At 46.8% G+C, this 13688-nt stretch overlaps 1 protein-coding gene across 4 annotated transcripts in view; it reads right to left on the bottom strand.

Moving 5' to 3' along the window:
- Positions 1-12984, bottom strand: part of Meis1 (Meis homeobox 1) — a 142293-nt gene extending 129309 nt beyond the window's left edge. Inside the window, exons 1-6 of one of the 4 annotated variants that reach the window (XM_048352629.1) lie at positions 12091-12984; positions 9973-10199; positions 7967-8108; positions 7385-7435; positions 6511-6561; positions 4917-5063 (exon numbers count right to left, since the gene is read on the bottom strand). In XM_048352629.1, coding sequence (XP_048208586.1) covers positions 4917-5063; positions 6511-6561; positions 7385-7435; positions 7967-8108; positions 9973-10199; positions 12091-12102 — 630 coding nt within the window. In that variant the 5' untranslated portion in view covers positions 12103-12984. The remainder of the gene's footprint in view (positions 1-4916; positions 5064-6510; positions 6562-7384; positions 7436-7966; positions 8109-9972; positions 10200-12090) is intronic. The other 3 variants (XM_048352631.1, XM_048352630.1, XM_048352632.1) reach the window with 3 other exon arrangements.
- Between the last annotated feature and the right edge of the window lie 704 nt (positions 12985-13688).

Below are 13688 nucleotides of genomic sequence, written 5' to 3'. Positions count from 1 at the left end.
AGAGAAAGATTGCTATTTGAGTGACCTATTGCCACAGAGCTAGTTAAATCACTGAACAATAGTTGCTGTTATGGGGTTTTACTTTGTACAAAGTAGCATTAGTATCATTGCTCTCCATTAACCATAGAACTTGCACTGGGGACTTCCACTGAGAAAGTAGAGAAACAGAGAGAGGGAGAGAGAAATGGAAAAGAGGAGAGAAGGAGGAAGAGAGAAAGAGGAGAGAAAGAGAAACTATGAAGACGGATGAGTTGTATTTGCACTATTAGCACCTAGCAATATTTTACAATGGAATGGATCTCTACTATTTTGCATAGACCCTGTGCTTTTTTTTCCTCATTGTTTTCCAAAATACTTTAAGTGCTCTTATTAAGCATCCGTATATCCCTCCCTCTGAAGCTCACACATAAATACACATTAAAAGCTAACCAGAAAGTACCAATAAAAACACACCTGGTAAACAAGTAACTTAATTCAAAGGATACTAAGCAATACCGGGCCTAGAGTGAAGATCCAATTAGCCAGTGTAGTGACAAGCAGTCAGCACCTTATTATTTAATCATTATAGAGAATCCTGCCATAATTTCCCTTTGACGCATTTTTTAAAAAAGGAATTAAGAATAAGCCACATGACCCACAACAAGCTAAAGTTAGATGATGCTAAGACCCCTATCACTTGCAAGGCTTAGATACAGTGAGAGGTTCCGAGATTAAGTCATTAAGTGGGACCTATGAAATATTTAAAATTCAAATAAGATGTATCCGAATGGAGGCATTCAGAAACAAATTGCCTTAAAAAAAAAAGAAAAAAATCTTTTTTTTTTTGAGGAAGAAAGTGTATTGCAGAGGTTTCTAGCATTTGCAAAATATCCACTAACTCCTAATTTTTCCTAAAGCAATAGACTCAGTCCATGAGGGGCTTAAGAATGTCCCTTAATGTGACACCTCTCTATGACAAGACTTAAATTTCCCTAGGATGAATCTTCACAGCCATTGTGTGTGGGGGGGGGGGGCGGGGGGACAATTTCCGTCAAGTCTCACTACAGTTCATGATAAGTAACCCCAAAATACTATGCCTTAGAAACATCCCGATCTTTGGAAATAAAACCCAATCGCCATCAAAAGTTTCCAGGCCCATTTGGGAATCGAAGCGCACTGGGATTCAAAAGATCAAGTTTTTGCCGCCAGGTCCAGGGGACCTGGCCACCTCTGGCTCTCCACCCCACCCCCACCCCCACCCCCACCCCCGAGCCCGGCAGCACTTGGCATTTAATTTGCCCTGGTGAGCACGGCTTTCTGGTCCAATCTCCGAGCGTCACATTACTTCTCCCCAGACGTCAGAGGCCAATCTAGATTAACATGCAACAGGGCGCCCCGCGCAGCCGGGCAGCCTTAGCCCAGGAGCTGTTAAATGCAGATTCAGACGAGGTGCCCCTGGAGAGCTGCTGTTGAATAAAACTGTAATCCAAAGGGACCATTTCTCGGCTTCTCTTTCCTCCTGGGGAGAACTGGGGGCCGCTGCTAATGCTCCTGCATAGGCCCAGCTAATCTGGGCTCCCTGGGGACAGGGATGACGACCCCAGGAGGCGACCTTGGGGACCCAGAGACTCGGCTTCTCTCTCCACTCTTCCCTTCGGTTGTTGGAGTCGAAAACACTTAGATTCCCGGAATGGTGAGCAACAGACAACCCAAGGGAGGAGGGCGACGGCTCCTTCCTGGAGTGCGGCCTACAGCGGAGCCTCTGGGTACCCAGAATCTGCGCCTCGTCCTCCGGGCTCTCTCTCTTCCACCGTGGACCCCCTCGATCACGCGCCCTGTCTCCCCAGGACTAGTATTCTTTTCCTGTTGCCAACTAAGCCGATCCCTGGTCTCGATGCCTCGCAAGATGGTCTCCTCTTTGGTCCACTCCCGGGTCTCTGCCAGGTCCTCGAGCCTCTCCGAGGCCGGAAAGACCCCCGCGGCCCTCGCTGCCGGTAGCTGCTGGCCGTCGGAGGGCGCGCGCCGAGCCAGGAGCGCGGCCGTCGGGAGAGGGCGCCAGGAGGCCCTGCGACAGTCAGAGAGGACTCTCGGGCCAGGGGACCTCCTGACGGCCTCCAACACCCCGGGAGAGAGGAATGCAGAAAGGAAGGGGGAGGAGGCTTCTCCCGGTATCTTAATCTGATACCCGCCAAAATAATACAATAAAAAGACGCCACCCTACGACTTCCCAAGGCCAAGTGGATTTCCGCCGATTTAGCACTCCCAGAAACCGAATGGCCTCAAAAGTCGTCGATCCCAGATCCGTGCGCGGTTGGCAGCCTTAGCGCCCCCCAAAGTAGGGCGGAGAGGGGGGGAGGAAAATAAAATAAACCGTGCAGCCTGCAGGCCCTAGAGACAGAGGGGTTAATGAGCTAACGAGGCCCAGCGCTCTCGCCGTACCTGAAGCGTCAAGTCCCACAGCATACCCGCTGCTAGGCCCACTCTGATCGCGGGCTGCGCGGGCAGGGACAGGTGGAGAGGCCATCCTGTCAGGCCTGGCCTCAAGGCACCTTTGGGGTCCGCGCCTCAGGCTCCATTCTAGAGAACTGGAGCCCTCGGGGAAGCCCAGATGTCTTGAACTTCATTCTTCACCCCTCTAGGATAGAGGAGCCCGCCAGCACCCGCGCCCCTCTCTACACAACCAGTCCAGAAACACTAGAACCTGGCTCTCAGGAACCTCACAAGAATTAGGGATAACTTTGGTGCGCTGCCCTGACATCAGCTGAGACCGGATGAGGGGGTCCCAAGAGCTAGCCTGCTTCACAAGCCAGTAGCGCCAGGGGCCAAAGCAAAGCTGCGAAGTCCACCTTTAAACGTCGGGGACCAGATGCCTAATTTTCTTTTCTTTTCTTTTTATAGGTAGGAAGCCAGAATAAAACGCGAATTTTTATACAATACGATTACAAAGTAGCATGTATATCTCAAATTAAGGTAACCAGGTACCAAAACTTTACCCAGGAAGTACAGAGAGAATTCCATGATGTTCTCTCAATCGTTTTATCCCCTTTCTCCCCAAGAGAACCCCAAATACCTTTGGTTCTTTTACCTTTGAATTGAATAAAATAATGATTCGTCGAGAAAATGGGGTATAAATCTTCATCTTGGAGGCAATTAAAGTGTTGATTTCATTCGTGCCCCCAAGCGATTCTTGTAATTTGCTCAAATAGCTTTACATACCCAGCACTCTGAAGCTTTTAGAATCCCATTTTCTAGTTAGGCTTGTTGGATTACAATTTTTACTCAACAGCAGCTACCCTAGGATTCCGGGGAGGAATCTGCATTTAACTGCCCAGCGACTGGACTCCTAGCACAGCCCCGGAGCACGCGGGACCTGGGCTCCGCCGGCCCGCTATTACACAAACCCATCCCAGTGCACCGGTCTACACTGCAGAAAGTTTGCAACTCGCCAAATAGGCGAGTTGATGATCTGGTGTATTTGACGCTTTTAAAGTATTGCTTGCCTCCACGTCCCCAGAGCAAGGAAGGAATTCAGCCCGGGGTTCTAGCGTTGCATATCTAAGCAGGGTATTCATTTTTTAAAAGACAATATGGGGAGAAGAAAAACCTTATGATTAGAGCAAGAATGAGTTTGTCAGGGATATTACTATTCAAGACGGAAGCTAGCCAACAGTGATCATGGTAGAACTTGCAAAGGAAAACTATGAGGAGTAGCTGGCCCTTGGCTTAACAAAGAAAGGCTGGCTGATCTCTTCTCCCAAGAAGGGACTCACATATGAAAGAGAAACAACTCTAGGCCTTCACTTATATGCGGAGGGGGTTAGAGGCGGCTGCTCCTCAAATCTCAAGACTCGTTGCAATAATTCGCAACAGAGCTGTCCGAGGCCCTGTTTCATCTCACTCACTTCTCACATTTTCACTTTCATTGCTTTTTTTTTTTTTTTTTTTTTTTTGTAACTCATTTGGACCAATCCAGAGACCCAGAGGCAGGGAAGAGAAAGGGTAAATGGGAGCCAATGGGGGCTTCGGGTGACAGTGGGAGAGAAATCTCCCTTCTCCCCAGGAACTTCAAATAAAAGTCGTCCCTACTTAGCAACCCAGAGGGAGAATGGTCTGGAGGGAGGATCTAAAAGATGGGGGGACAGCCAAGGGCGGGCCAGGCAGCAGGGAGCGCCCCCACCCTCCACACCCAGGAGCTGCCAGGGTGTTTCTGAAGCTGACATTTCCAAAAGCTGCCAATGCAGAGGGCCCAGACCACATACCAGCTGGGGGACAAGTGGAAAGGAGGAGGAGAAAAGTCCATATTTATCTGTTTGTCTAACCTCGGCCTGGTCTTATTTTTTCTATTAAGTACAATAAAAATGGGCGAGCTTGCAGCGAACACCGCACAAAGCAATGTTCAGTGAGGTCTAGAAGCGTTCGGCCGAGGAAAACTGACAAGACAGGCTAATGAACCGTACAGACAGGGAGAAAATAGCCAGCATTTGCTAGATTTCAAACCCTCCCTGTCTATCTTAGACCACCTATCTTGGATTTATTCCTAATAAAATAAGAAATAAGCACACCCTACACTTTTCTTTTCTTCAAGATAGAGGGGGAAAATGCTCATGAACAAAGCCCGACAATCAGAGCCGGTCACTGGCAGTTAACACTCCCATTATTATAGAGGGTAAATAAAATAAAGACAAAAATTAAAAGCGACAAGAAACAGGTCAAGTTTGCCTGCAAAGCTTTTTACAAGCTCATCTCTCCAGGTCGAATCTCAGAGCCAGCCTTAATGAAGCAATAATAGCCACATTATTCAAAAATTTTCATTTCGATGGAAATGTATCTAAAAGGGACTTAATCATATGCAAATAATAAAAGGAGGTGGTAGTGACCCAGCAAGCAATATGCATACAAATTTTTTTCCAGGGATGTTAAAATTGAAAAGTGCATACCTGGTCGGTTAGATTTGCTGATCTTGTTATATCTTCACTGTCTGATTTTGATCCTCCTTCTCTATCATCTATCACCAAATCGATAGGCATTTTCCCTTTCAAACAGCTAATATACCGGTGGCAGAAATTGTCACATAATTCGTGTACCTACATTATGACAGAAATAAAAAAATGGAAATATAATCAAGAGTGTGTAAGTGACATTGACAAGTGCAATCCACCCCCCTTGTGAGACCCAAACTTCTAAATAAGGGAAACACAAGTCAATTGTCCTCTAGAGACCCCCAGATGCATCCAGAATTAGGAATAACTTTCTTTTCTTGCAAAATAGAGATATCCCAGAAAATTGACAGTGACAAGATGATTCACAGGCTACAACATATTCAACACCCGTGTTAAATTCATCTGCTCCTGGGGCTGTGGCCATTAGAGAGGTGACCTGCGTAGGTGACACTTAAGGTAAACTATTTAATTTCACCCAGTTACTTTATCACAAACTCTTTCCCAAAGTGTCTGCACATAATCTGTAAAGAACATGTTCTGTGGTGACATAGTGTGTGCATATGTGTGTGTGTCTGACAACCCAAGTCTCTATGACATTTATAATAATGAGTATGTCTACCTATACGACGCATATTTTAGGATAGTTCCTTTCAAAAAAAAAGTAGAATGAAATCAAGATTCCAGTATTCAAAATATGAAAAGGAATCTATCATCACAAATTTATCTAATTGGTTTTTCTAGAAGGAAAAGAAAGGAAGAAAGAAAGACAGACAATGACTCCAAATATTTAGGCATAAGCAAAGAGGACTGTTGCCCTAGGCATCACTGATACGCAAAAATTCACAAGCCCCCCCCCCACGGCAATTTAATGTTAATTTGAGTTACAATGCATTAAGTTTTTATTGCTGAAATTTATAGAACAGCTAGCAAAATCACGTTATCCCACACCCTTTCTTGAGTGTGAAGGTGGTGTATGTGTGCTGGGTTCAAAGATTCAAGGAATTGACACAAGCAGCAACCCTGCTTTGTCTCTGCAAAAGGCTTAATGGGCCTCCCCACCATCTTCTGCAGACCCCTTTGCCCACTCCTCCTCCCTTCCTGCCTCTTCTGGGTCTGACCTGCCGCTGCTCTCAAACTGTCTTCCAAAAACTCACTAAAACTAAGCACCCCCCTTCCCCCCCCCCACACACATACACATACCGGAGGTTGCAAAGCAGAATAGGAAGAGGAATCAAAGAGACTGCAGAGGTATTAACCTGGGAAACAAACTCACAACCGTACTTGGACAGGATGCAAAGCCTTGCAACTATTTACACAAAGCCAGCAAGGTATTCAGAACCTACACAAGGCCAGGGCGTTTGTGATCTCAGTGTTAGTGGCTGAAATTGTAATTAAACTGCAAAGAGAAATGGACTCTAAGATTGGCCTTGACACTAATTACCAGCAAGAAAGACATTTATGCAAATATCTCAGAAGCCTGAACTTCACCCATTCTGAATCCTCCTCTCTATGTGTATTAGGGGGAGAAGGGGCGGGGGCGGGGGGCGGGGGCTGAAAGAGAAGTAAAGAGAAAACAGTCTAGAGAAATTACCTTCTCTAATTCCAACAGATGAAACCTTAATACTTGTATGGCTTGAATCATCTGCAAAGATACAAAAGGAATGAGTATCCCATTCTTGTTTTGCAGAAAATCAGCTGTCAGAGCTCTAGCTTCTCCAACCCCCTCTTAACTCCCCCCCTACACCAGTAAACAGAGTTATTTTGATTTATGACAATAACACTAAAACTTAATAGCAGCAACTGTGTACCAGCTAGAGGTTTATATTTCTTAAGGAGAGAAAAAATAGCTAAAACAACAGCAAAGCATCTAAGTGGAGATCATAAACACTATTCTTTCTCGCCACCCCCACCCCCAAGATTCTCTCCTTTCTGGGTCCCCTGCCCACCACCCCATCCCCAAAGGACCACAGCACTGGGCTTAGAGGTTTGCTTTGGAGGAACTGAAACGCAAAAGATCCCACATAGCTCTCAAATTGAGGCTTTTCACATTGCAAAACTTCCTGCTGCCTTCTGCACACCTTGCCGGCAAGCTGGTTGTTTGAGGGACTCTTGTCGGGTCACTGTCCTGGTGACAAGACTTTGAAGGCTGGAAAGTCAGCAAAGTTTAAGCACACACGCTGACAGGCCAGGAGATAAATCCCCGTGCTGATTAGGGGCTGCGCAGCCCGGCTGTCATAAAAAACAAAAGCTCGCGTTTCTCCGCGCCAGCTCTACCCAGCCCTCTCGAGATGAATATTTCCCTGCGATCTTGTCCTCAAACCACTTGTCCAGGCAAGGAAATGTTTGCAGCCGATTAGCAGCCCCAGGAAGACCCATCTAGAAACTTCCAGACTCTCAAAGTAAAGCATAAGGGCTGGGGAGAGGGAGAGGGAGAGGGGGAAGGGGAGTAAAGGGTCAGCTCTTACCAAGTTATCCAGTTCTGGATTAGAAGAAAATAGAGGTTTTTCTGCGCGAATCTAAATACAAGTGAGAAGGAGAAGGGAGAGGGGGAGAGAGAGGGAGAAAAAGAGGGGGAAAAATGAAATCTGGTCACCTTTCTAGTTTTTGGCCTTATTACACTGTTGGGAACAGGGTGTAAGTGGGGAGGGGGGCTTGGTGACTTTGAGTTTGCCCCAGACAGAAGCACTTCAGTGGGAACCCAAGAAGCCCAAAACAAGCCTGGAGTGCAGTCTCACTGATCGCAACTATGCTTCTCTGTGAGTCTGCTCAGTTTGGCCAACTCCCAAGCAGTTACAGGGCCTGAAGTTAGTGATTTTCTTTCTTAGTTTAGGGATGGCGAGTGGACTTTAAGGGCAGGGGGCGATTTCAAGTTATCCACAAACACACGCTCAACTGGAGGAAGAATCTCAAGCTGGGTTTAACACATGAGGTTTATGGGGGACAGTCTGCTGGCCACTTTTGAATATGTTGCTGGTGGTGTGTATTTGAGGGGGCAGGGTCCCTTCTTGTTTCTTTTCTTTTATTTTTTTAACATTTGTTTTGCTGACCTGTTTGGCGAACACGGCTATATCTTCATTGAATGACTCTGAGGAGCAGACGTCCCCGCCCGCCACCCCCGGTTCGCGGGGGGTACAAGTAGCTAATTCACATTTCTCAAAAATCAGTGCTAAGAGAGGGAACAGGGGGTGTCTGCAAGAAAAATACAACAGTCATAAACAACACAATGGTTAGACCTGAGTCACTGGGGGGGGGGGGGAAGGCGCCCAAGACAAACACTCCGAGAAGCTCTAAACAGAGACTCCCCTCCCTCCTTGACTTTGTCACCAACTTTTCTCCTTTTCCTTGACCCCCACCTAGGTGAGTGGTCACCACCGACGACTCTAAGTCCGAGGCCCCCGGTCTTAGACCCTATCTGAGGATCAGTTCAGTATCAGTTCAGAAATTGACAACATTTGCTACGAATAAAACCCAAGCGATTCCAGCAGCCATTTTGAATCAAGTTTCCCACCCTGACAGACCCTTGTCCCTGGGCCCTGGTCCAGGACCCAGAGGGGGCGGGAGAGAGGCACCGGGCCTAAGGGGAGGAAGAGCTTTTCTCTGCCAGGCGGCCACGCGAAGCCGGAGCCTCTCCGGATCTCGGTGGCAGGCATTCAGCTAACTTGGGGACCTCTGTGGCTAAGGGACCCTCGGTCACCCGGCTGCACCTATACCTCCCAGCTCCAAGGCCCTTGGAGAGCAAAGAGGCCCTTCTTAACACCCCCCTCCCTTCGCTAGTACTCCTCACCGCCCCCCTGAAGAAAGTTCTTTCTACTGTTCTGCGGTGAAGCCTTTCATTTTTGTCTTTTCAGAGTGGCAAAGTAGTCAGTATTGTGTAGGGCCTAGATGTCGCTTGTCTCCGTCCATTAAAAAAAGAAGAAGAAAAGGAAAATGCTCTTTCTAAGGCCCAGGGAGGTATCTTTAAGTCTGTTCCTATAGCCCAGCTGGGAATTTTACAGTTTGGGATCCTTTTCAAAGCTTCCCCAAATATTCTATCCCAGACCCTAAACCATCTACAGCCCACGCTAGGAAGAGAATGCTGGGGTTTCAATGCATCCAGGGCGCCAAGAACCAGAAAATAAAAGGCACAAAGATTTTTTTTCCATGAAGGAGGGTCAGTGTTACAATCTTTTAAGCTCATAAATAGAAACAAACGTTGCTGCAGCGTCAAAAGAGGTCCCCCAATTCATCAGCACCCAGTAGACACGAGTGAGTTTCCAAAGGATTTTTTCCCCCCTAGTGCAAGTTGTAATCGGATGGCCGATGGCCGAAGGGAACACGGAATATAAACCTCGGCCCAGAAAACCTCCTGCCGAAGAGAGCTCCCCGCATTAACTTCTTGCTAAATCTTGTAAGTTTCGCCCTGGAACATCAAGTGCTAAAATCTCTAGAAGTTTCTTCATGTCTTTAGCAATCCTTAGCCAGTTAGTCCTCCTTGATTTCAGTGGTCAAATCTCCTAAATGCAAAGCATGCTCTCCCTTGTCTGACCTGCAGCTGCCCTCCCTTGACTTCATTGTGCAAAGGCAGAGCCAGCATACGGTTGCTGAGTAAACTTAGCAAGTCAGAACAATCAGTAGCTTAAAAGATTTTCCCCTAAACTAAAAGTTTCGTTCCAATACAAAGGCTCCTACATTTAGAAACCCCCAGCGCTCTCGAGCGAAGCCGAGCGAGCGAGCGAGCGAAATCCCTGATCCGCTGGGCCAGAGGCAGAGAGCGAGCGGGTAGGGGAACCTTTAGGTAACTTCTCCCGGCACTGGGTCCCCTTGGCGGGGCGACCACAGAGGCGGAGGTTCGGGACGCTGAGCCGGCCCGGAGCGCGTACCGAGATGGGGAGATAGGGGTGGGGGACATCTTCGGGGATGGCAGGCCACCTCTCCAAATTTCTCATGCAGTAAGAGTGAACAGTTAGCAGCTATGGACCTCAAACTAGAGAACTCTGACTTTGTTACCAAGGGCACGGGGAAACAGAGGGAAACATCGCGCCTCAACTACTTAACTGCTGCCCATTGTACCTACCCATAAATGGCATCTTTATCTCTCTTTAAAGCGTCATTGACCGAGGAGCCCATGCTGGGGGCCATGGCGTTGGTGTGAGCTGTGTGCGGGTACTGATGCGAATGCAGAGGAGGCCCATGGTTCAGGTGGTGGACCGGCTGCATGGACCTGGCTGCATGCGGGTCCGCATACATCGTGGAGGGGATACCTACTCCATCCATGCCCCCGTAATGGGGTAGGTCGTCGTACTGCATGACAAACAGGAGAGAAAGAAGGTTCAGAAGGCCGGGCGAGTAAATAGGAGAACGGCAGGGCACTGAGCTTATATAAGGTCAGTCCGGCTTGGATCCTTCATCCGGGAATTCCGTGGCATTGCATCTCTAACGTTGAGGTTTCTATTTGTAAAAAAAAAAATAATGATAATGATAATAATAACGTTGAAAGTTAAAAAAAAAAAAAAGAGCCCTCTTAGATTCTCGGTAAGCCTCCTCTGAGAAGAAGGTTCTTGCCCTAACTTGTGTCCTTCCTTATTGACTAGTTCAAACTATCAGAATCCTCTGCCAAGGAAGGAAGGAAGAAAGAAGGAAAGACAGAGGAGAGGCATTCTCCCGGAGGGCGAAAGGTAAAAATGTGCATGTCTCTGGAGGAGGAAATCGAAAATCACAATAATAAAACGTGCCAGGACAGTGCAGCAAACCTGCCTAGTTTCACAGCTCCTTTACATCAGGGGGAATTTAAAAAAAAAAAGTTATGGTGGGAACTGCTGTGCCACTCACGTGAATTCACACAGGCTTCTCATTTTATGTCCCTGCCAGAGGGAGGTTGATTTCTTTTGCTTTCCAAGACAAACTCTACAAAATTATGCAAAATGAACTGACCTCTTTAGATGTGAGACACAAGTAAAGAGAGCTTTTCCTATACCTTAGATTTTCCTTATTTTAGAATCAAGACATTACTCCCCAAAAGTTAGAGAAAAAAATCTATCATCGAAGCAGTAAGATTCTCCTCTAATTGTTTTTCTTGTGAACTTTCTCTCTAGACTAGTATGAACGCTACTCACCAGGTTTAAATTCTAAAGTAAATGAACACACAACCCCTCTCTTCTTCACCCAGAAAAACTTTCATATTGATTGTCATTTTTGTGTGCTAAATTTAGCTATTTAGGTTTTTTTTTCTAACGGCTTTCCTCACAAGCAAGCTCTTTCCCCAACATTTGGAGGTGTCTAGAGTAAAATGATTTTCAAAGAAAAGAGGAATTGCCACTCTCATCCCCTTAAAACCAGAGGTGTGAAAGGAGTTTGTTCTTATGCTGACATTTGCCTGAACCAAAGGAGTAAAGAAAAAATGTGTCAGCCTAGTAACTTTCTTTTGCAAACAGGGCTTTGAGGGCCAGGACACAAATTATGCAAGGAAGGCTTTTTGTAGACCCCTTTCTTTTAAGAAACTATCAGTTGGGCTGTCATTGTCTCACTTTACTCTCACTACATTTCCATTCAAATAGGAATATTGGGGGGGAATCCGTATTGCATTTAAGAAGTGAGTTGCTACGTGCTTAGTATCCAATTAGTACTGGGCTTATCTAAGAAAAACTTGCAAAGAAATCCCTTGCATAAAAATACATGCAAATTAAAATTACTTTTTAAAAAAGAATGTTCTTCCAGCCCCAAACACCCTACACTTTGTCGGAGTTATTCATTTCCAAAAGATACATACTTCTAATGATATTAAATATGAACATAATCAATAACCTATCAGGAGTTTTTACCTACTTATTCTTAGTTTAAACATATCTTTAAACTTCTGGTCCCTGAATACTCAAATTATTCAGGCATGTAGTTCTTTCTTCCTTTCTCTCTCTCTTTCTCTTTCTTTCTAACAGAGGATGACTTGAGTTTGCATTTTTATTTATATAGCTAATGATTCGGAATTTATAGAAAACTTGATTACTTAAATTAACAACTAAAAGTATTGCCTGTAAGCCTACAAATGCATTGAATAAATCCTGGCGCTTTAGGCCATGGCTTTAAGAGCCCCATTCAAAAAGAGAGAAAGAAAATAGGAAACTTTTTAACAGTGTCTTTCAGCCACGTTTCAATTTAATCTCACATTTGACTTCCACAATTGTTTTTTAATACGTACCCTTTGCGCCATCGGCCTCTCTGGCTCCCTTCCTACTTCAACTTCTAATATATCCTCTTTAAGGCCAGTGTGAAAAGAAACAAATATGCAAACTCTCCCAGAAAAAAAAAAAAAAGCACGACGGAAAAAAAAATCCCTTAACGTTTCCAGCAATGTAAGCTACTGGTCCCAGATCTTCGGTCTACCGGACCTGAAGCGAAGCGCCGGAGTCACTGAGCATAAAAGCGCTCCGTTTCCAAGACAGCAGAGGGGGCAAAGGAAAAAAAAAAAAAAAAGCAGATCTTCTCGCCCCCAAAAATCAGTTTGAAGAAAAACAAAAACAAAAACAAAAAAAAACCGAGCGCCCCTCAGACTCAACTACCAAATCTCATGGCTTTCTGCCACTCCAGCTGTCAATCACAGACGAGGTTGTCAACGTGGTGAATGAATGATCATCCGCTCTGTCTTCTTCTGGTCAGAACACCTCAAATGTTAATATTCAAATGCACAAAGCCCTAGCGCTCGCTTCCCCCCGAATCAGTCTTAATTCCTAATCAGTTTCTCTCTTCTCTCCCTCTCTCTCTTTCTCTCTCTCTCTCTCTCTCTCTCTCTCCCTCTTTGCAACTGCTGCACTGAAGGGAGATTAGAGAAGGAAGGTTAAAAAAAAAAAATGTCTGTCTGAGTTTGTCTTAAAGGAGCCACGATCGATGCTGCCCGCTTGCAGTCCCCGTGCGTGTGTAAGTGTGTGTTGCACAGGCGGAGAGGTGGATTCCGACCAGAATGCTAGAACCCGGAAGTAGTGGTGGCCATAACAGGTCGCGTCTTACACAATGCATTGGGCTGCAGCAAGTAGGCTCCTCGGCAGGGGTGGGTGCGCGGAGCGAGCTCTGGTCGCGCTGGAGAGGCAGAAAAGGCGCTCCATGAAATCGTACGCCCAGCCACCAACACCACACACCCAGGACACACACACACACACAAATGAAGGCTCGGCTCCCAGCCGCCGGCTTTATTTCCCGTATTCTTTTCCAACCCCCCCCCCCCCCCCGCTTTCCTCTCCCAAACCCCTCCAGACTCACTCTCTCTCCCCCAAAGCGGACTCTCTTGAAATAAATTGGGAATAATCGCGGGCCAGGGAGCAAGCGGGAGTTATTTAGCACACGATTCCGCGCGAAGACTTCAAGACTTTCCTCGAAATTATTGGGGTCTGCCAGTATTTTCTCGGGGCGGGGAGTGTGTGTGTGTGTGTGTGTGTGTGTGTGTGTGTGTGTGTGTGTGTGTTGAGGCACACACCAAGTACTGGATTCTCATAACCGGACTCCCTCTCCTCAAACCGGGAGCCCAGAGAAGAGTCACCGGAGCTGGGCCGGGGGGGGGGGTGGGGGGAGGCTCTGCCTAAGGAGTCTTGGGGACGTGGGGCTGGAGGTTCGCTTGGGTTTTCTGGGAGCCCCGTGGAAGAGTTTCTTTTACGCTGTCAGAGGTGGACGGCAGGCTGGAGGAGAGGAAATGTTTGCATTTTATCACTTTGGGTCTGGACACCCCCAACCTCCTGGCCCCGGGAGCCCCCGGCCCCAGCCTCAGCGTTCTGCTGGAAGTGAGAGGGGAAGGGAGGGAACAATGAG

The sequence above is a fragment of the Perognathus longimembris genome, chromosome 8, assembly GCF_023159225.1.
Source record: "Perognathus longimembris pacificus isolate PPM17 chromosome 8, ASM2315922v1, whole genome shotgun sequence".
NCBI lineage: Eukaryota > Metazoa > Chordata > Mammalia > Rodentia > Heteromyidae > Perognathus > Perognathus longimembris.
Note: the sequence above shows the minus strand (reverse complement) of the source record. Positions and strands in the feature narration are given on the sequence as shown.